This window comes from Lonchura striata, chromosome 2 (genome assembly GCF_050655825.1).
Source record: "Lonchura striata isolate lonStrDom1 chromosome 2, ASM5065582v1, whole genome shotgun sequence".
NCBI classification, from domain to species: Eukaryota; Metazoa; Chordata; class Aves; order Passeriformes; family Estrildidae; genus Lonchura; species Lonchura striata.
In genome coordinates, this window is record NC_140704.1 from 96,243,878 (window position 1) to 96,266,261 (window position 22,384).

Below are 22,384 nucleotides of genomic sequence, written 5' to 3' on the forward strand. Positions count from 1 at the left end.
GCTAAAGAGATTTGTGGGTCCTCCCCACTTTTTCAAGTGTGTCTTACTCAGTGTATTCTAAAATCCTGCACCATTAAATGAAGATGCATTTTAACAAGGAGGAAAATTTATGGAGAGATGTCGCCCTAATTCTTAAGATTTTTCTAAAGCCTTCTGAGTTTACATTCTGTTAGAAAACTTTCCCACACATTTTCTATAAACAACATATTGTTTTGCATTCCTTCATGGGGGTGGAGGAAGTTGATATACTGGTAGTTTGTCCAATGTCTTTGGAGAGGTGGGCCATTCCAATCCACTGTCACCTTTAGAAAAGTATGAAAGAGTCAGAAAATAAACCTTTTTCTTTTTTACCTTGCCATCGCAGTAGATTGTGTTGTACTTTCTCGTGTCCTATAGCAACAGAGATCTAAAGTAAATAACTTCTTCTTGGGAAAATTTTATATGCTGCTACATTGTGAACCATAAAACAGAGCACAGAGTGCCTTAAAGTGATGCTGTTCTGTAGGAAATGTTGAAAGTCTCCATCAAGTGCACAGATTGAATGCTAGGGTGTTAAAATTAATTTCTCTTGTCACCATATTTATGATTTTTTTTTGTATCTTCTTGTAATCATCATTACTGACAGCTCCTACAGTGAATGTAACACAATTTAAACCGCAAATGTTGCTTTATTCTCATAGCTTAGTACATTTCCTGAGTAGTGGGCTATCATAGTCTGCTGGATAATGATGGAGGTCTCATTGGAATCAAAAAACTGCAAAAAGCAACATTTTGCAAAAAGCAACTGCAAAACTGCAACATTTTCATTTCTTAGTAAATGCATTTTGGCTACTGGTCAAAAATTAAATTCCAGAGAATGCTAGGTATGAATACATACTAGTGCAAAGATAAGTGAAAAAATTCTTTATCAGCTCTAGCAAACTCAGTTTAGGAGGATACCTTTGATTTTGCAAGACGTTCTATATTTTCAGTGGGGTCAGATCCCACTGATAGAAGGCATGTCAAAGGTGTTCGACAACCACTTTCTGTCCACATCACTTCCATTTCAAGAATAAATCCTTCTGCATATTTCCCTCCAAGAGATTCTGCAATGTAGTTCCGAGCCTGGAAAAGAAAGTTACCAGAAAAATATATCTATCTTTACTTTTTTAAGTTTAGCATTAATTAGTGATATGGAATTTACCAGCATCTACATTGGAAGGCAATGACTGTCCAAACTTTTTAATTTTTCAGCTTTTGTCCACAGGAGGCAACTATTGAGATTCTCAGATAGCAGATTTCAAACACAGCAGAGAAGGCATTCTGCTCACACAACAGCCATCCTGTGAACACTGTTGCTAGAAAATGCAAAATGGGATTTTTTAAAGAACTGGAAAAAAAAAATCCATGCAGAATAGATCCAGTGTCAGCTCTGAGGACAGCCCAAATATTGACCCTAAATTACTGCCTGTTAAAACTTGGTGGATAACCAAATAAAAGAGTTTCTCTATACCAGTTCCATTTTTAGTTCCCCTAAGTATGTATTGTTGACACTGTCTCTACAGCATAGTGGATTAGACAGATCTTTCATCTGACCCAGATGCAATCTCCCATATATTTACTGGAACTTCAAACAAATTTTCCTGTCCCGTGGTTATCCTATTCAAGTCTCTCAGGTTGAATATCTATTTCTAAAAACATGAACTCAGCTCATACTTGATCCTTAAAGGTCAAACCTTTTTTATGCCTCTATCTTTTTTTCTTTTCACAGACATTTTCTAAAAGAACTTCTAAAGCTACCTTAGTGCATTAAATTCTTTTTCGACTGAAGTGATTTCTAGCTATGAATTGACTCTCATAGATTCTGAGGCATGTATGATGAAGAGAAGCACTGAGGAACAAGGTGGACTGAGGAAAATTTCAGATGTAGGAAAAAAACCCTCAGTCACCCACTATTAAGTGTAAATGTTGTCCTAGACAGGTAAAATTTCTAATACTTGGGAAGACACAGTAGAGAAAGAAGAGATTTAAAAAGAGTAACAAAAGAGATCCCCTTTCTCCTCAAAAATTAAAGTGACCTCTTTTTGCAACCATTATTCAGAGACATTATTTTACAGAGATGTTTGTGCAAGACAATAACAAATTAGTTAATTTAGATAAATTAGTTAAATTAGATAAATTAGTTGATAGATAATAAGTTGATAAATAAGCAGTAGCAGCTTTATTATTTTGCTCTGTTTAAATTATGGCAGTTGGAGCTTCCATACTTCTCTCCTACTTAGTGAAGAGTGGAAAACGAAAAAGAGTGGAGCAAGACTTGTTGAAAAAGAGGCCCATGAAAATATGGTGTCCCCTAAATACTACACAGATGCTATCACAGCATGTAACATGTAAAGTTGATATAGGCAGGAAAGAAAAACTACTACTTTCCAGTACTGAAAAAGAAGAAAAAAAAAAAAAGTTAAAAGAGGATACTCATAGGCTCATACATCTCTTTTACACCTACATAGAGAAGAAAAACCAAAATATCACAAACTGTGGAGAAGCTGCTAGTCTACTGAAGTTTCTTTTACAACATCTGCCACAAGACAGCCTTAATTATTACTGCCTCACTAGAGAGGGTAAGTAAACAGTTTATCTGCTGTTTTAGTGCACCTGCCATAAAAGCGAATTGCTCTTTTTCCACTGCTTCTGTGCAAAAGAACAGGGAGGAATGTATCTTTTGATTCACCAGCAGAATGCAATTTCTTTATGGGTTTCATGACTCAACTTTGAAAGCATAACATGAAAAAAATTGTATTTTTGCAGCTCCAAAACAGTTTATTTCATGTTCTGCTTCCTAGTTCATTGCAATTAAATAAATTAGTGTTTTCACACATATTTTTTTTGGTGAGCATTTCAATATCTTATTTTTAAAAATAGTTCACCCTGCAACAAGTATTGTGGTAACAAGAAATTCAGAACTAGCAGTTCTTCAGGAGATGTCACACGGCATAACCATTGTACAAAAGCATATCTTACTTGGGCAACAGTGTGATCAGGGCACCAGCTACGGACAAGGAGTAGTTTATGGAATTGATCCAGTAAACTGTCATAACCATCAGGAATAACAGATTTTTCAGGAGCTTCTTCATCAAACCAGGCTTTCCAAGATTTCTCATTCTTAGCAATTTGCACCAGAAGTTGATTGAAAGGGTACAAGCTAGATAACTGCACAAGATTGAGCCATGTCGTGTCAAGGATCCACTTTCTTGGTTTTGGTTCTACAGAATTCATATCCAAGCTGGCGCCTCCTGCAAAGTGAAAAGTATTATAGAGACAAACAAACATTGTTAAACAGAAAAATGACAAGTAATAAAAAATACTGGTTTTATATAATTCAGGGAGTAAAATTTTATGTAAATCAGGATATGGAGATGTAACATTTGCATGGAAGAAACATTTAACAAAGACCTAATTGGAAAGTGGTCTCAGTCGCAAAGCTGATATCCCTAATTTTTGTGCTGCTTCTACTCTATCTGTAGAGCTGGAATAAAACATGACCACCTAAAAGGATACTCAAACCCAGCTCTTCAGAGCAGACATACAATGGTCTCCTTTCATCTGTGCTAAAGAATAAGAAAGCACATGGTGTATTCATTTCCAGGTCTGCAATATCAGCAGCCTCTTATCTCAACCACCACTCAGCCTCATGCCCATTTGCACACCCAGCACAGCTGAGCCACAGCTGAACAGTTACTCAGTGTTTGCCAAACCAACTGAGATATTTGGATGCCAAGCACCTGACTGTACTTGTCTTTGTACCAGATTGTGTTTATCTAATCTTGGAGACCTCAGTGAGGTCAACCCCCATCAAATTTTATAAACCTTACTCAAATTTTTCTTTGTCATTGTGTCTAAGTAGTGACATACAGTGGTGACATAATGCAATGCAATATAAAAGTGGTTTACAACATGTAACAGGCTTCCACTTTTTTGTGCTGATACTTAAGCCTGGTACAGCATTCACTTGCCTGTTCATTCGCCATCAAGAGAGCTTTTGCTGATTGTCTACAATCTCATAGACACACATATGTGACAACTTGAAAAAAAGGCAGGCAGTAGAGGCTATAAATTCTCTAACAACTAATGGACTTGTTTTTTTTTCCCATTTTGCAATGTATAACAGTTAAAATAATCTTTATCTAAGCATTATTTTGATAACAAATAATCTATATTGCTCTTGTTTTGGAAAATTTTTGTCTTAATTCTTTCTTGGACTGTATATGCTTTCATTCAGAAGTTAAAAACAAGTAGATCCACAGGATATATAGCACATTGTAAATGCAAGTACTGCAAAATATGAATTTAGCAGTATACAGACATGTAAACAGGAACATTTTTAGAGAAATTACCTTTGATCAGTGTCTCAAACTCAGTGTGTGAAATTTTCTTGGCCTGCAAGTCAATCTTCAGTGCCAGAAGCAATGTGAACAGGAACCTGTGATTTTCATACAGCCCTCGAACGGTGTACTTGAAGACTTCGTAGGTGAGATGCTCAATTATATAAACTACCCTTTTTGCTGGAATTTGAGATTTCTGAGATCTTTCCACTGATAGGTCAAAAATGCCAAGGAACTGCCCTAAAGATGTTTGGTACATGACATTGACCAAGCTCATTTCCACAATTAGGAAATAAAGGATGCTACCACGACCTGCCACAGGCCGATACTCTTCTCGTGCAGTATTGATTTTCACCTCTGTCTCCATTGCTGTGCTTAATTTTTCACTGACCTTGAAATTAAGGGAAAAGACCATAAAGATTAAGTTTTATTACTTGTGATTTATGCTACACAAGCCAATAGAAAAGGTCTTAAGATCACAATAATATTTTTAGTTGAGCTTTGCTTCCCTCTGCCAGTGTTTCAACACAGACATAGTGTCTTCATGTGTTCCAACTCCTGTCACAATGGGAACTGATTCAAATTTACACCTGCAAAATATGCCTGGAATATAAACTATATCCAGGTAGCAGTTTAATTTTGCAATTTTTTATGAAGAAAAAATTACTGCTATTTATTTGCTAAGAAGTCAGATGTTATATACTGCCTCTGAATGGAAAAAAAATAAAACAGGAATGAAAATATATACATACATCTTTATATATACTATCTTTAAATTACAATTAAAAAATGTATCTGCAGTACATTCAAAATTCACCTCTTCTGCTGTTGTTTTAGTGATCCTTAAGACTTCTATCAGAGACTCATCTTCAACCAAAGAGCCTTCTGTACTGGTTAGACGGAAGAGCAGATTATCTTCAAGCTCCTGCATTTTCCTCTTGTTGGATGTCACTTGTTCCATCAGTTTGATCCTTTCTGCTTCTAGTTCCTATGTTCAAGAATTTGCCATACAGTTTATTTAATGTCAATTAAAAGGAAGATTCCTTATAAAGACACAGAAAAAATTATTATATGCATGTCATAGTGAGGACTTGTCTTTTCCATAAAATACTGAAATATTACTAAATATTTCTGTACTAAAATAATTTATATGCAGGCTGAATATATACAATAAAGTAACTTATATGTACCCTGTATTTATTTGACTAATGAAGCATAAATGCTGGAGAATGAAAACACATCTGAATTATCAGGAAAATCTTCCTCATAATACGGTGCACAAACCACCAAAAATAGTTTCCAATGGCAAGTGATAAAAGCCACATTACATTGAGTACTTAAAATTAAATCAGATAAAGGCCTGAAAGATGCATTGTATGGCTGGATTTTAGGTTATGAGCAAAATTGACTGGATGACCTTTTCCATTTCTAATTTCTACCATTCTGTGACTTTGAAAGATACAATTCTCTACTGCTTATAAAACAGGAAATGTTACAATTATTTTCAATGTCCTATGGATTTTTTTGCCCTTTCTACAAGACAGACAATGACAAGGGAAAAAAGGCAGACAAGTCAACACAACGCCAAGTGAAATGAGGCATCTATACAGCACAGTCTACACAGCTCAGGGATATTTTTGCTGGCTGTCTTTATTTAATCAATCCAGTCAACCTTCCTATAAGAAAAGGATTGTTAATAATAGTCTATCTACACCTATGGCTTCAGTTTATTTTCATTTTTGTCAATATGTCAGGCTAGAGAAAAAGGAGATGTACAGAGTTATACAGTACAGGAGAGGTTCTCCTGTATTTCAAAAAAGTGATGTATTTCTTTATTTTCATAAACTTCTCACTTGGAAACCTGTTTGAAATATGTTCTAGGGCTACAGAGTGCTCTCTGGAAGCTACAAGTAACTGCATCCCCAAATTGGTAAATGACTTAAGCATCAGTAATTCAGCTTTCTACATTTACTCTTCTTTCTATACCATTAATACAAAAAAATATTAGAATTACACAAAAGGAACACTTCCACAAAACACTCAAAAATATATTTAACTACATGCTTAAATTCCACATAAGGATGTGCTTTGTTTAAGATCCGACACTTTACCCATACTATTTAAGAGTCTGTAAAAGGTATCTTTCAGAAAATTAGCAAATATACGAGGTGTAAGTTTTTGTTTACAAGGGAACTTCACAACCATATTTGTAACATAAATAATAGTTGTTCTGAACACAAATAGTGGCAGCAACTCCATTATCAAAGTACAAAAATATGCTGATTTTTTTTCTATATTTACAGGATCAACCTATAAAGCTGAGAAGAATAAACACTTCTTTGATCATATCTCATTGATCACTAGAGCAATCCTTAAAAATGTCTTGGTTCCTTTAATCTATTACTTTAGCTCAGTGATCATAAAGTTGTCTCTTTGTAATAGAATACTGGTTCTTCAGAATCTCTCTTCATGTTGTGTCTTTTCTTTGAACTAATTTTTTCAGAATCCCATTGACTCTGACTTCTACACCACAACATTCAGCTCTTGCTGAGACAGAAGAAACAACCATGATGTCTTCATATATGCCAAAAGAACTTTAATAAATGTTGATCAGCTGCAACCATGTCCCTGTGCAGCAAATAGGGCCAATATAAACCAGGTTCCCTTGCAACTCTCTTCAGCTGATGTACAGCACTGGAGGAATATTTTTCAGTGACTATTTTTTACTCAAAATGCAGTCTAGGTGTTGAGGTGTTGCTACATACATTTAATCTGAATTCTCTAACAGTTCTGTCCAAGCAAAAAAAAAAACAAAACAAAACAAAAAACAACAACAAAAAAAAAAAAAAAAACCAACCAAAAAAAACCCCACAGAACAAGGGTATCTTATGTGAAGAGGATTTTTATATGTAGGTCATGAGAAAAAACCTATTTCACTTCTTTTATTTCTATCTTGATTTAGACCTCTCCCTCCCTTCAGAGGTTAGTCAGGATACTCCCCTTCACTCCTGCTGATGCTGTATGATTTTGCTTAGAGAAACCTACATCTACTGGAGTAAAGATTAAAAGTTCTGCATCTAAAGCATTTGTCCTGCCGTATTTTTCCCCAGTACCTCCTGTTACAATCTTTCTGTTTTTCATGGAACAATTCACCTGGATTTTGTGCATTACAATGACTTTCCAGCCTCTGTTTGTAACTGTCAGACTGAAGGAAAGGCTCCTTAATTCCAGTCCTTACTTCAGTAAAGGCTCATTTTGAGTAAAGTGGAAGGGTGTTGGCTGGAGAAAATGACAGCACCACTAAAGAACACTGGTTAGAACATGCTTTGGGGAAGTCAAAGGAAGAATTAATTCCTTTAGGTAGGCAATTCCTCTCACATTAGCAAGCCTACCTGAGATACTTACTGAAAGCAGCAGCTCTGCTAATGCAAACCTCAATTCTTTTTCTCTCACCTGAGAGAGGATTTTCTTCTTAATATTAACTTATATTAAATCAATGCAAATTGTAGTAAGACTAGAGTCAAGTCAGTGTTTTCAGGGCTCCTTAAGAATCTTTTATCTCCTTGTACACTAGAGCCTGACTGGTAAAAGTAGTTCAAGTTCATAAGCATTTTTTCATGTAATTCAAATTAAGTTTAAAAAGGAATTCAGAAATACAAGAGATTTCTGGCTGAACAAGAAGCCCTTTCCATATATGAAGGAATAAAATTGTTTTATGTATGTCATGTGCATGCTATGATGTATTTTTAATGAATAATTTTCTTTCTTCTCTTTCCAAGGCCAGATCTTAAAATAAATGTTTAAGTTTCCACATTCAATTAAAAAACAGCTCTACATTGTATTTCAGTGGATTAACAACCTTTAAACTTTCATTCACATTTTTGTTCTCGCATTTGATTTCAACCAAGCCATTGAATATGTATGCACTCCTGGTGCAGATACTGAACAAGCCTTCCCTCTATTCAAATACTGCAAGACTTGATACCTGCTTTTCTGTGAGGATGACTCGGCCAAGGAGCTGATCTTCCAGCCCTTTCATAGTAACAGTAAAGTCAATCACAGTTGTTCTTGCACTAATTTCTGGAGTATAAACAGGATTAGCCACCTTTGTTGTCATATACAGGGTAAATCCCTTCATTAGATCTACCTCCTTGTCACCTACTTTCACCTGAAAATAAAAAAACGTATTTCAATTTTTGAGAGCTGAATGCAGAAAAACTGTTATTTTATCCAATGAAAAAAAATCTATTAACTCTTTTTTTTACATTTTCATTTACACTTTTTAAACCTTCTGTCTAAGAACAAAAAAGCCGCTCAAACAATCCCATGAATTCACTACTCATTTTCTAACTGTTTTAAAGGTACAAATCATGTAAGTATTCAGACTACCCCATACCCAACATCTGTCCTGTTGGGTTTTAATTTCATGCCTACAATTCATCTTACTTTGTGTGCTGAACCAAATTTTATGAAATTTTTCTCCAAGATGTTATCTAGAGCAGGATCAAGCTCCTCTCCAATGTCTTCAATTAACAGAGGTCGGCCAAGGGACAAGCAGTCTTCTATGTGACTTCTGAAGAACTTGTGGTTCATAGCTGTAACCTAGGAAGATTGAGTCACAATACATCATGTGTTCAAAAGCACACAGAAAACAGCATAAAATCTATTGAAGCTTTAAAAACTTATACAAGTCTTGGGATATCTATACAAATGGCTACATTCCTAGGGACCAAAACTTGCCTCTGCTGACATGAATGGAAGTTTTGCTTTAAACTTAAGAGGATAAGAGATCACATTTCGTTATTGTCACTTATTTACTTATTTATCTACATATCTATCTAATTGTTGCAATATCTTAATATCCCCTAAATATAAATAGATTCATGCTTAGAACACAAATGTGAAGTGCAGAAATGTTTATGGAGTTCAGAAAGGGAACCAGTGTTATATAGAAGGCCTGATCTGACATCAGACATTCAATTTTCAATTCAGTTCTACCAGTCTTAAAATTGCTAAAAGTCACACAGACTCCTCTTCATTTATTTACCTAATTCTTTAAGATGATAATTGAATAGCCTTTCCAGGCATCTCTTAAATCATGGTTTTCAGGTGCTTTTTTTTACCAAGAAAAAAAATAGGATATATATGTTTTTAAAATAAATCCTTGTCTTACAGGCAAAGCTCTTTGAAAAAGGTATAATTAAAATAACCAGAGGCACATTACACAGAATTAAACCAGTATATTATTTAAAAATTAATACTCTGTTCCACCACTCTACACTTTTTTTTTGTTATATTGTAGACATATGTGTATCCACCAATACAGCATGTTGCCTACATTTTTATTTCAAATTCAGCTGAGGGATAAAGCTAATGTCTGGGTGAGCAACAGCATAACACTAACAAGACATAGGAAATTACAATATGCCAGATGTAAGCCCTAATTTAAACACTTGTGTATCTAGAATCTTGACATAACTCTGTTCCCTCTGCACTTACTGGGGAGAACTCAGATTCAGAGTAGGAGATACAAGTCTCCAGGAAGGTGGAGAATAAGATGCAACCTTTTACTTCCCTCTTTGTTTCTCTTTCACTATGGCAAGCAATTAAAATATCCATCATAAAAATAGATATGCCATAACATATCAGTGCAAGCTAGTTTGCCCTGTTATTGGTGCCATAATATAGGGTACAGCTTCTGTGTCAGCCTTTTTTCAGTTTATGCATAACTGTGTACCAATAAACATCAAATTTAAATTACACATGGCCAAAGCATGATGACACAAATGACATACACATTTTAAAGAATTGTGAATTAACTATTTACCTGAAGTCCATTATTCTTTTCCTTATTTTTGATCCAGATCTTTCCTTGACCTTGTGGATCAATCAGCAGCGGATATCTAGATGCTTTTGTGACAATAATGCCATTTTGAATTGAAAGATCATCATTTGGAAGACCCTGGAGGTTCCATTCACCCACTGTAGCATTGTCAACAAGCATACCAGTAAGGTTCAAGTTCTAATAGAAAATATGCAATTACAAAATCAGTACCAGTAGAAAACATGTAAATACAAAATTAGTGCCAGTTAGAGAAGCTATACTAAAACTTCTGCTGGATGTTTTTTCTTCTTATTCTGATCAGAATGCATGATGGAGTGTATTTGGCAGTTATTGCTTACTATTTCTTTTCTTTAAAGTTCAGTGGCTCAATCACTGTAGTTGAGAAGTAATGAAAGTGAATTCTGCTGAGGCTTCAATGTCCATCAGAGAGTGCCAGAAAAGCTCTAAAACTAGTTCAATATCTATTGACAAACTGATTTTTTGCCATTTTTAACAGCAAACACTTTTCCTGCCAGTTCGAGTGGAATTGTCATCTTGCTCACAAGACCTTCCACCTGCTGGAAAGTGCCTTTCAGCTACAGGATGACTGTGGGAGACGAAGAGAAAAATGTGGAGATGTGCTATGGATCAGCCACCATGAACTATTGTGAGAGGTTATTGCTGCTAAGCTAAAACCCCTCAGAGTTAGCACATTCTCCTTAAGTCTGACTTGCATTTGTCAACTCACTTGCTTTATTTTATTCACTCTGAAAAGTGACTGGTCTCTCAAACAGGTGTATATGAAGAATACAGTGCTGAAAGTAGCAAACCAAACTCTCAAATTTAGAAAAAGCACCATAGTAAGGATTGAGAATTTTAAAAATAATAAAATTGAAGGAGTTTTTTATTTGCTTCTTACATTTTTCATTCAACAATTCCTACTTGTAGGTTTATCTAAAAACGTGTTCGAAATAAAGTCATGAAAGAAAGAAAGTAAAAGCCTGTAAATATTGTGAAAATCACATAATTCAGCATCTGAAGCCTAAAGCATACCTTCAAATACTCTGAGAGCTGTGATACAATCATGAGACCTAATGATACCAGTGGCTGCAAGATGCCAAAGCTTTTTTACCTCTTTGATTTTTTTACTTCTAAAATTATCGAAGACTCATGATGAAGCAACACAAATCATCCTCAGAAGACAGAGAAATTTTAGGAATCAAGTTTCCATTTGTGCAAAAGACAGAAAAGCATTTAATTGGCAAATTTTTCAGCAATAGGAACCTAAAACTGTATTTAGCTCCATAAGCAGATGAATAGGATCTAAACAGCTTTGAACATTTTCTTACCTACAGCAAGAAGTACCAGTCATCCTGCAACTCTGAAACTCAGCTAATTTAAGTGTCTAACTAAACAGATAGGTGGCTAATTTTAAACAGATCTCTCTAAATTGTTATGCCTAAATGACTCATACGCCCACGGTCAGTAAGTCTGTGACAAAGTAAGGCAGATGTCAAGCCTTTTGATTGAACTGCAAAGCTGCTTTCTTTCCTGTGGTGTGAAGTATCAAGAAAGGCCCATATGCTGCCTTTTGTGAGTATTTAATTCCCTGGGAAAAATCAAAGCTCTCCTCAATACACTATGATGGAAAGAATAATTCTGTCTTTAATAGGAACTCTAAATAGAATAGTAAATACATTTTGAAACTCATTAACTATGGTATTTTCCATCTAAGTGAGACCTTTTTTTTGAAGGGGGGGAGCAACATAGAAACTATAAGAAAGTATTCCTCAAATTTTCAAGGATTCAGTCAAATAGTAATGTGGTCAGAATACCTTCATGAAAGCAGAATTTTAATTCCTTACGTATTGCTTTCTAAGGACATTGTACATCCAGTTTCTTATCCTTAAATGGTGAGAATCTTGACGGATATTCCCCAAGGTAAGTAGCTTTAAAGAACATTTTATATACTGAATTTGAGAATGAGCCTCCCTGGGATGAGTACATGTAGGATAAATCCCATGCCACACTGGTTAAGAACCTTGCCTGAAACTGCACTGCTCCTGGTACTTTATTAAAAAAATCCATCTTGGCCTTACATATCTTTTATCATCAGCAGCTTTCAGAGAGCTTTACTGGGCAGGTCAGAGTCATTCATCTTTTAAGTCTCAGCATAACTTGGGCTGGATTGCAAGTTTCCCTCTCTCAGGTCAAGGTTAATCAGCATTACAAGAATTATGGTAATCTAACATAAAAAATAATAAAAAATATATTTGCAAGTAACTTTGATGAAGTGAACAAACTTCACGGAAAAGAGTTCTCCTTAACAGAGGTTTTAAGTGCCAAATGCCAAAAAACCTGAAAAGAAGATGCAGATTTACCTTTAGCTGTTTCACAATGATACAGCTGTTCACAGGTTGCTCAGTAGCTCACAGCATTTTTCAGTAGCAACTGCTTTGTCAAAATCTTTGACAAACTGAGAATAGGAAATGTTTGAACTTAAATACCTCAACTCCTCCGCTGAGAGGAAGAGAGAGTTCCTGAATTATTTCTCCAGCATTTACTGCTGAAGAAAATGTACCCAGGTATTCAAAAAACCAAGTAGAAGAAAACATAGACTACTCAGAAAGGCAGTTTTGACTACTATGGCCCAAATTCTGCCTTCAGTATGAATATGTCTTCCAGGTACAGGGAACATTATTAGACAGACCTCCTAAAGTCATGGAATAGGAGCAAGGCTGCTGCTGGCCATGAGCAAAGCCTTTGCACCAGAACATCTGCCAGGTCTGGCACTCCTGAGGCAGATAATGGTAAAAGTAAAGGATAAGATTCATGCAAGATATCCTGCCCTGTGTCATAGTCTCAGCATGCAGGCAGCTCATTTTAATAAAGGTAGAATGTGCAGTGGCAGGAAACAGAAACTGAGTATGGGACTGTATCTCCACTGCATTTTAGGCCACCTCTGCCTGCACAGACACGGGCCAGGGAAAGATATGCTGCAAGGTTAGCCTCACTGGTGACAAAAGTGCAGGATTTAAAAGTGAACACTGGAGCAATCTGAAGTTCCAAAGTGCTGCAAACCAAGCATTGCAAAATGCAGGGTTTATTTAAACCAATAATTTCTACAAGACACATCAAATTAAACTAAATTAAATGCTGTGGGTATGCAGTAGAAGGCAGGACAGGAGGGTATGTACTGATAACACACAGAAGTGCAAAGGTGATGTTTCCTCTGATAAATTTTACTTTGTTTCCTGTATTATGCAGTTTCTCCCGGGGCAGCTGATCTCAGTCAGCATTTCTCTCTCAGATTTGCCAGAGCACTGTCCTACATACCAACTGTGAAATGCCTGACAGTTTAAAGAGGAACTTAAAACATATTGGTTTAGAAGCTCAGTTGTCAACTATTCAGATTTTTTATTTATTAAAAATTTGATTGAATGTGACAGCCTGTATATAATCTTCCAATTATGTACTTTTCTGGAACGAAATGCTCTGCATATAATTTCTCAGCAAGGCAAAAAATAAGGTCAGAACAAAACATGAACACTTACTTTACTGTATGGAATCTTGTTATTGTCCATCTCTTTCTTCCACAATTGGAGTAGCAAATTCCTGTACTCCTGATTGAAAGGTCCAGAGTAAGAGAGAAATCCAGTGGCCAGAAGAACATTCCCCACCAAATCAATAATTTGATTTTGAAAGTTTTTGCTGCTTGCTGTCCAACGAAGCTGTATGTAAAATATTTAAAAGAAGTTAGCTTAAGGAGACACAAAGCTAACACAAATATCTAACTTAAAAATTAATCTCTTTCTGTTAAATTATTTTTCTTCAAAACAGGACTATTTTTTGCTTTAAATCATTATTTTCAGAAGTAGAAGTTTGCTTGGAAGGGATGGCAACAACCTGACCAAGTGGAGAAAAAGCATCTTTGCAAACAAGCTAGTCAAACTGGTAAGAAGAGCTTTAAAGAAGGAATGAAGTGTCAGGCAGAGGACAAATAGTCATGTGAGGAAGTGGAGGATGGCGCTGGCAAACAAAATGTGTGGGGTGAGATAAACTGTAGGGACCTTGTAATCAACAAAACAGGGCTAATGAAGGACCACCCTAAGGATACCCACAAAGACAAAGAAGTGTCCACCAGACAGAATGGTGGGGACAGCTTTCATACTGCTTATAGGACATTAATTATCACAGCTGGGCACCTCTCTGAAGTGTTTCACACATGAATGTGTGCAGCATGGAGAAGAAAAGAGGACCTGCATGTGGTTGCATCATGATATGATGGGGGTCATGGGAACATGGTGAAAAGACATCCAGAACTGGAGAGCTGCATCAGCTGCCTGTGGGCTTGTTAGGAAGGACAGGTTGGGAAGGTGAGAAGGCAGTGGAATGCATGTGGTCAGCATGGGAGACTCGAGGATGGACAATATGCCAGTTGGGAGCTTATGGGTTAGCATCAGAGGGAAGATCAACATGGGAGATGTGTGTGTCTGTCACAGACAATGTGATTAACAAGTAAATGAGGGCTTTTTCAGACAGCGGAAGAAACCTGGCATCCACAGGCTTTGGTCTACATGGAGAACTTCAACAATCCAGTATCTGAAGGGACAACACAGAAAGACACAAGCAATCCTTGAGGTTTCAAGGAAAGCACTGACAAAAGTTCTCAACACAGCCGAGTGGGGATTTAATGAGGGAAAGGAAGTTTGCTTAACCTCAGACTTGCAGATAAAGAACTGATCAGGGATCTAAAATTTGGGGGCAGCCTTGGCTGAGATTGTTTAGCCTTGAACACAGAGAGTGCAGGGGAATTTGTACACATGTATCTATGTGCACAAATACATGATGAGAAGGTGTAAAGAGGAAGATGCCAGACTCTTAACTGGTACTCTGTGAAATGACATGTGGCAATGGTCACAAATTGGAATATGATATTTTTAAATTCAACACACAAAAAATCCCTTTATTTCAGTGAGAGTGGTCAAAAACTGGAATAGGTCACCAACAGAAGTTGTGGAATCTTGGAAGATATTCAAAACCCAACCTAAAAATGCCCTGAGACTTGAGTAGGGGGAAAGGAGGGATGTGTGTTTTGCATTAGATGGTCTTCAGAGGTCCCTTCCAATCTCAATTATTCCATGATTCTGCAATTTAATAAGTATTATTATTTAATGTGTTAAAAAAATAAAATAATTAACTAATATTTTGTTTATTAATTTCTTTCCAGATTTTGTGTTCCCTTACAAACACTCTGCATTCAATCTTGGTCAATATGGTCAAGATGTTTCAAGTTTAGAAGATACACATTTAACCCAGTGTCAGTTTTGTTGAATCCTCCAAGTGCCATACAGAGTCTTTAATTTTTTTTGTCTGAATTTTCAAAAGTAGAGTGGAATTACAGCTCTTACAAGACCTCATAAAACCCACAAGAAGACACTATAATTTCCTGGTTTTGTGTTGCTTCCAAATTTAGAAATTCACTGAAAAAATATGATAAAACATCTAAGATTTTAAACTGATGTAATTTGAGGGGCAGCTATGCAAAGAAATGCTGAGGTGCTGGCCTCACAGGACACAATGGTTGAAGTCAGAACTCTCATCAATTTTGACTTTATGTGAAATCAATGAAGGAATTAACAAAGCAAATAAGAAGGGGGGGAAAGAGTATTTTGCTTTATCTGAAAAACTTCAGGGTGAAGTCAGAAGGATCTGCATAGGAAAGGTAAATTTCAAGTTCATTGCAGAGGATAACAATTAGCCCATAATTTTGTAAAAGGCTCCAATAGGAATCTAAGCTTCAATTATAATTCAGGAAATTAGTCAAGCTTCAAATTTGTATTCTTGTATACTTGGTGAGAAAAAAAGAGTAATCCTTCTTATAAATATTTTAGGGCAATTATTTAGGTTAAGCCTAATTCCTCTTCTTAAAAAACCTAAAAGGAATTTGGCTCCTTGGCTTTAAATCCAAACTTTATCCTCATACAAATCATATATTATAACATAAAGCTTCATGCAGAAGAATTAACATAAGAAATTGCTTTAATTTTTTAGGTACATTCACATGAAGAGAAAAATAAACATACATATAACTAAAAAAAGTGTCATGTGATAGCAAGATGTCACCACACTTTGAGTTTGCTGAGCACTGCTATGATCATTACAGAGCATTCTCAAAACTGCACACCTACTTTGTGCTGGAAACCTGTACATGTGCTAATACCTTTTCTCCCCCTAATCCTTCAATCAGAGCTGAGGCATTGTTCATCTTCCTTCTGCATGCCTCAGCATCATCAAGCAAGGCCTGCTTCTCTTTCACAGCAGCATCATACATGGCTTGTACTTCATCCAGTTCCTTTTGCTTCTCATCCAGCTGATTTTGTGCACTATTCAGTTCCATTTGGGCAGCTGCAAGTCTTCCTTCCTGCAAAGCTAAATTTGCCTACAAATATTTAAAAGCAAAGAGTAGTTAATACCTATTTTTGTGGCAGAAGCAAATGACATTCATTTAACAGTACATACTGTACTGGTTTGGGTACTTTTAAAAATAATACAAGTTTTAAGGTGACAGAAGATTTTTTATTTTGTTTTACTTCTGGAACAGAAGCATAACACTAAAGTTATTCAAGGTAATCTTAAGATGTTTTAATAATAATTTTCAGAATGGTCTATTGATCACACAAGAAACAATGATTTTAAATCACAATACACTTGAAATAGCTGTAACTAGATATATGCGGCGACATATACTATGGGTTGCCTTATATATATGCCTCCTGTAATATATTCTCAGTGCAAAAGAAATTTAATATTGTCTTCATTAATTATAAAATAATAAAAACTATAACATAAACTACTCTCCTTCTCTCTTTTCCCGTCAATTATTTCTACCACAAAAATAAAAGAAATGTATTTTTTGCTCCTCTGGAAAGTAAAACTCTAGAGACTTTTTTCACATCTCTCTATAAATTTGCATGATGACTTACCAGTCATTTAAATGTGGCCTCTTAACATTTATATTCCTAACAGGGTTGAAAAAATATTCTGTGAATTCAGAAAGTATTTCCATATACATTTGCAAAGGATTAGAGCCTGACAAATTTCTTATGAAATTCACACTTAGAGATAAAGGTTGCTTCCATTTACTCTGAATATTTAAAAAAGCTTGTTTAAATATCATGTAGCTTATTTCTGTTTTTTTCTTCTGTAAGAGTTATGAAGATGGAAACCAAGAATCTGTAAAACCTGTTTTATTACAAATACGAAACTTGACACTTGTACTACATCACACCAGAAGAGTAATAGTTGAAGGCATCCTTTTAAGGGATAACTCCTAGTTAACAGCATAAGCACAGGTCGGGGTCTGGTCTATCTCAAAAGAGTGGTTTGGGAGCAGGGAATTAGAGATGCATATACGTATTGATCAATGAAGTAGGTTACTAATATCCATGTACATATGTTGCATACATGTGCATTGGATACAGGTAAATCACATGTATTGCTGCCCATCTATATTAGCAATCTAGGTGTATGCAGACAGTATATGCTAGAGAATAGCACTGTCAGTAAAATTTCATCTACTGTAGCCACCTGCTATGTTGATAGATCCTAGGGATAAAAACATATTTTGAACCTGAATGAACCAGTAAAATGGCTGCTCATAAAATTTCCATCATGCAAGAATGCTAAAATATTTTTACCTCACTGTTTATCAAAAAACGCATTAAAGAGCATCACCTAGAGATAAACACTGCTCAATCAATGAGTCTTGATTAAACCCAGCTAAGCAGATTTCAGATCAGCTGCTGTTGTGTTTTAGTGAATCTTGGACCATTGGGCAAAGTTCCAACAGCAAAAGAGTTTTTAGGAGGTGACATAGTGTTACTGTGCGAGAGATAGTGCAGGGTTCCTTCTGCATCTGAATAAGAAAGGCCTGACAACAATTCACTTAATAAGACAACCACCTTAAAAAGATTCATAAGAAGAAGACAAACAGTGAGTAAGCTTTGCATCCCTGCAAATGCTGGATACCCCACACTCATGCAGCATCAGAGAGAGCTAGGATAGTTTTGCCCATGGTATCCTGTGCAGAGCAGATCCTGTCCATGAAGAGAAAACTTTCTCTTTTGGCCATTCAAACTGTCTTAAATTCTTCTTATTATTCTGCCTTATTGAAGTAGATGCCTCATTTAGCCATCTGTTGTCAAGCCTTTCTTACTGAGATCCAAAAGGAGCCCTGCACCAGCCCTCTTCTTCCTCTTCCTACCACCTTCCCTGCTGCAGAGCATCCTTGTATCCTTAAATTCTCTGAGGGTTAAAAATGGGGGTCGAACACTATTATGACATATTGTTTCAGTCTCAGCTGAGAAATACTGAGGTTACACAGGAAACAAGATCCTTGGAGGGTTATAAAGAACAGACTTGGCAGGACAGCTGGAACACCAGAGAACTCACACCTGGCTGTGTGGATTCATATAACACCTTGACATTTATCACAGCAGGATGTGAACTTCAGTGGAAAAGGATGGGCATGTGAATTCCCAGTACATATGAGCAATGATGCCTTGTAAATAAGAAAAAGCAGGTCCCTGTGCAGCAATAAACTACCCAGAAAAGTGCAAAAGATTGATGAAACAAACTTCCCCATTCTTAAAAGCTCTCAAAAGGTTATCAGCTTTGAAGATGTAGGGACATCGACAAAATATTTCAGATGAGCACAAAAAAAAGTATATTGTATTCTAACATGAAAAATATCTGTAAACTTATTTACACAAGACTTTACAGATTTTCTGGAAGATGACCTATAATAAGAAACTATTTTACAGACAGTTGAACCAGAGTTCTCAGCCATTTTCAGGGTATTCATAACAAAGTATAAGACATGATTATATTAGTTTGATTTATAGGCTACTTGATCATATGTGATAAACAATGGTTGGTTGCATGAGACTGACAGCTCATGCAGGATGACCAACCTATCTGATTCCCAAAAGCAGAAAGAGTACTTGTTTCAGATGACCCTTTGAAATTATTTGCTTTCTCCCCATTTTTTTTTTCCCAAACTCAAGTTTTCAAAATTTCATGGGTACAAACACAGCTTTTGTATTGACATCAGTGTCAGGTTGGCTGGCAGCCTCCAGTATAGAGCTCTGCCATGAGAGCAGGAGGTGAGTCCTACTGCCAAAGAGAATCTTCTGCACAAGACTATTATAGCTGCAGTCAGCTCCATACAAACATTTCCAGCCAATATTAAGCAGGAAGGAAACATGTTTCCCAACCACTAAGAACCACCGTAGCCTTTCTAATTTTAGTGGCATTGCTCTGTGAACAAGCTTCACACCCTTCATTTCATCCCTTTGAACCACGCAGCAAAGCAAGGATACACAATTTGTTCCACTTGGATGCAGTGTGAAAGCCCGAATAAATGGATTTTATGCAGATGAATCATGAGGATTTAAGACAAGAGGTCCACACTCTGATCTGCACTCCTGGAGAAGTGGTGTTACACTGGAATATGCCTGGGCTTGTGAGAGAACAGCAGCTTCAGCCTTTCCTTGCCTTTGGCATTGTGGAGAGACAGACAGACAATCCTCTCAGCACCTGCTCCAGCCAGTGCTGCTCCCTGACCTCTGCACCTGCCTGCGTGGGGCAGGTACAGCACCTGTGCCAACAAGGGCCACAGCCTGAAGAGTTTAGCAGCTGTTTTGCCTTCTTCCAAACTGCCCTCAGAGAGGACTTCATAGCAGATGATCCTGGCCCTCTTAACATTTTTGCATTCCACACAAAAACAGAAGAAATAAACATAATTACAGTCACAGCTGTACTCTTAAATGAAACATGCCCAAGAACTTTCTCTGGCACTGAGGTTGACCAGCATAAAAAAACCCTCACATTAAGCTCTCTCACCCTCTAAAACACTATGACTCCATGTTGGCAGCCTTGTGGGAATGGCTCTTGGGCCAGGCTAGAACCTGAAAGGTGCCCAGAGACCACAGAAAAATGCTGTTTAGCAAAGACCAAATCACACTAGGGATCATTCTAAAAACTTACCGGTGTAAATGATCACTTTCCAGTGCCTAGAAAAATTCACTAGTACTATTTAATTTATTAGTATTGACATAGACACTAAGTTTCTCGCTGATTCATTGCAAACTCAGTTTTGCAAAGTACCAAGTATATCTGACCCTTGTCCAAGGAAACAGTTCAATAAAAGTGACGCCTCCAACAGAAAGAAGCCTCATACTATTTAATACTATTCCTGATCTTGAATGGAATGCCCAGATCAACCCCAAATCACTCTGAAGAGCAACTGCTACTCAGTAAATTGAGGAAATGTTACTAGGGAAATCCCATTAGGGGGGAAAAAGCATCCAAAATTATAGAGTTCACTACAGGTAAGGATGATTTGGAGTGTTCCTAGCACTTCTTTTGTTAAGGAATTTCAGCTTTCAAAGTCCACTCTTCTTACAGTCTATTGAGCACTCACTGCTGCTGGACTAGAGCAGAAGGCTTCTTGGACTCTGCCACTCTGTTCCTGACCTTCTGGGGATGTGCTAAGTGCTAAGATGAGCTAAGTGCTCATCCTTGCCTTTTGTTTCAGTCCTGTTCTGGGAACATGGCATCTGACTGAAGACTCTTCATGAACATGCTGTATAAAAACTGCTTCTGTCCCATATTACTGCAGATTTTTCCTATAGACACTTCATTGGTTTTGTATCAACTTTCCAAGAGACTCAATACCACGATACACTTGTACCCACCATTATTTAGGGAAAGACTGTAAAAAAGGCAAAGACATACACAGGTTTTGCAGTCTTTCCAAAAACAAATTTTAAAAAATGGATATATACCTGCACATACATATATACCTATGTACACATGCAAACAGATCCATGCAAGAGTGACATTAATAAAACCTTGGCCTCACTTTCTTTGCTATCTGTGACCATTTTTTTGGGATTAAAATTACCTTTGAAAGGCACAGAAATCATATGTTTTATCTGCTTTTCACTGTCTGTACTAGCTAGGGAAAGACTTTCCATATTTTCTGTTCAGTTACATGTCCTGACCTCACTCTGTTTTATTAGGTGATTTAATCCTCCCCTTCACCCCTCAACATATATACTTTCCTTCCACAGTTACTGTGGGCCTTGAATGCAGACTTACATACTTGTTTTCCTGCCCACTGGGCATCACCTTGTCAAGGACACCCTTATTTAAATGGACAATGATCAAGTTTCAACACTCCTTGACTCTTACCCCTTCTTCAGGTGCTTTCATTCCTTTCATTTCTTGCTGTGGTTTTTAGTTCAGCATGGAGACAAACGAAAGTAGAAAAGGCAGTAAAGTCTCATGCTTAAAACTGAGTGTGACAGGGAGAATCTTCAATATCAAACAGAATTTATAAACTGTAAATAAACTTCCCTTCATCACTATAACAGCCTAAGGAGAACTTAATTAAAGTCACTGCAGACATTCCTATGGGAAATTATACTCCTATACACATTATTTTAATTGGAGGCTGACGGTATCACAGCAAAAGTCAGGGCTTCTCCATTCTGCTCTTATATTCTTCATGTAATGGATAAGGAGCAGATGGTGCTCCAAAATTCTCAGGTTAGTGCAGCAGGCTGGTTTACTAGGTATCAATCTGGGGATGAACAGCTCATCCTCATGCTGAAGGTTTACAGGAAAGCCTAACTAATGATCCTTGGGCTGCAGGTCACTTATCTAAAGAATGCCAGTATACATTCCTAGGAATTAGGTCATTTTACACACTAAATATAAAAGTATAAAATATAAGTTTCTGCACACTACATTATATCATATATATATATATATATATATATATATATATATATATATATATATGAAAGATAAATGAGGCAATGAGTCTCACTTAAGATGCAATATAAAAATATATTAAATATATTTTGCAGGTGTTTAACAGGATTTCTATCCTAGAACAGCAGTTAGGATAAAGCAGCCTGATTAATTCATTCAGTAAACCTGCTTTTAGCACTGGATGGATTAGCCTGGGCTAGTACTTTATGCAGTTTAATTGTACATTTAATTTCAATTATTTTCTTAGCATCACTACACTGCTTCCTGCAATATCTCCTGCATACTTTAAACACTTCCCCCTTCCCTCTGTCATCTTCAGTTTTTAAAATATTTGTGACTGTTGCTATACCTGACA

General features: G+C 36.5%; 1 protein-coding gene across 4 annotated transcripts in view; it reads right to left on the reverse strand.

The window, feature by feature from the left end:
- The window catches only part of LOC110469703 (dynein axonemal heavy chain 5), a 151,383-nt gene that overhangs the window by 37,606 nt on the left and 91,393 nt on the right, over positions 1-22,384 (reverse strand). For all 4 annotated transcript variants that reach the window (XR_014952814.1, XM_085571792.1, XM_077784814.2 and 1 more), the window contains 9 exons: positions 16,409-16,627; positions 13,740-13,916; positions 10,189-10,383; positions 8,808-8,963; positions 8,347-8,529; positions 5,179-5,349; positions 4,374-4,752; positions 3,001-3,272; positions 940-1,104 (listed from right to left, as the gene is read on the reverse strand). Coding sequence is in view for 3 of the 4 variants with exons in the window: in XM_085571792.1 (XP_085427918.1) it covers positions 940-1,104; positions 3,001-3,272; positions 4,374-4,752; positions 5,179-5,349; positions 8,347-8,529; positions 8,808-8,963; positions 10,189-10,383; positions 13,740-13,916; positions 16,409-16,627 (1,917 nt within the window). In the remaining variant the exon portion in view is untranslated. The remainder of the gene's footprint in view (positions 1-939; positions 1,105-3,000; positions 3,273-4,373; positions 4,753-5,178; positions 5,350-8,346; positions 8,530-8,807; positions 8,964-10,188; positions 10,384-13,739; positions 13,917-16,408; positions 16,628-22,384) is intronic.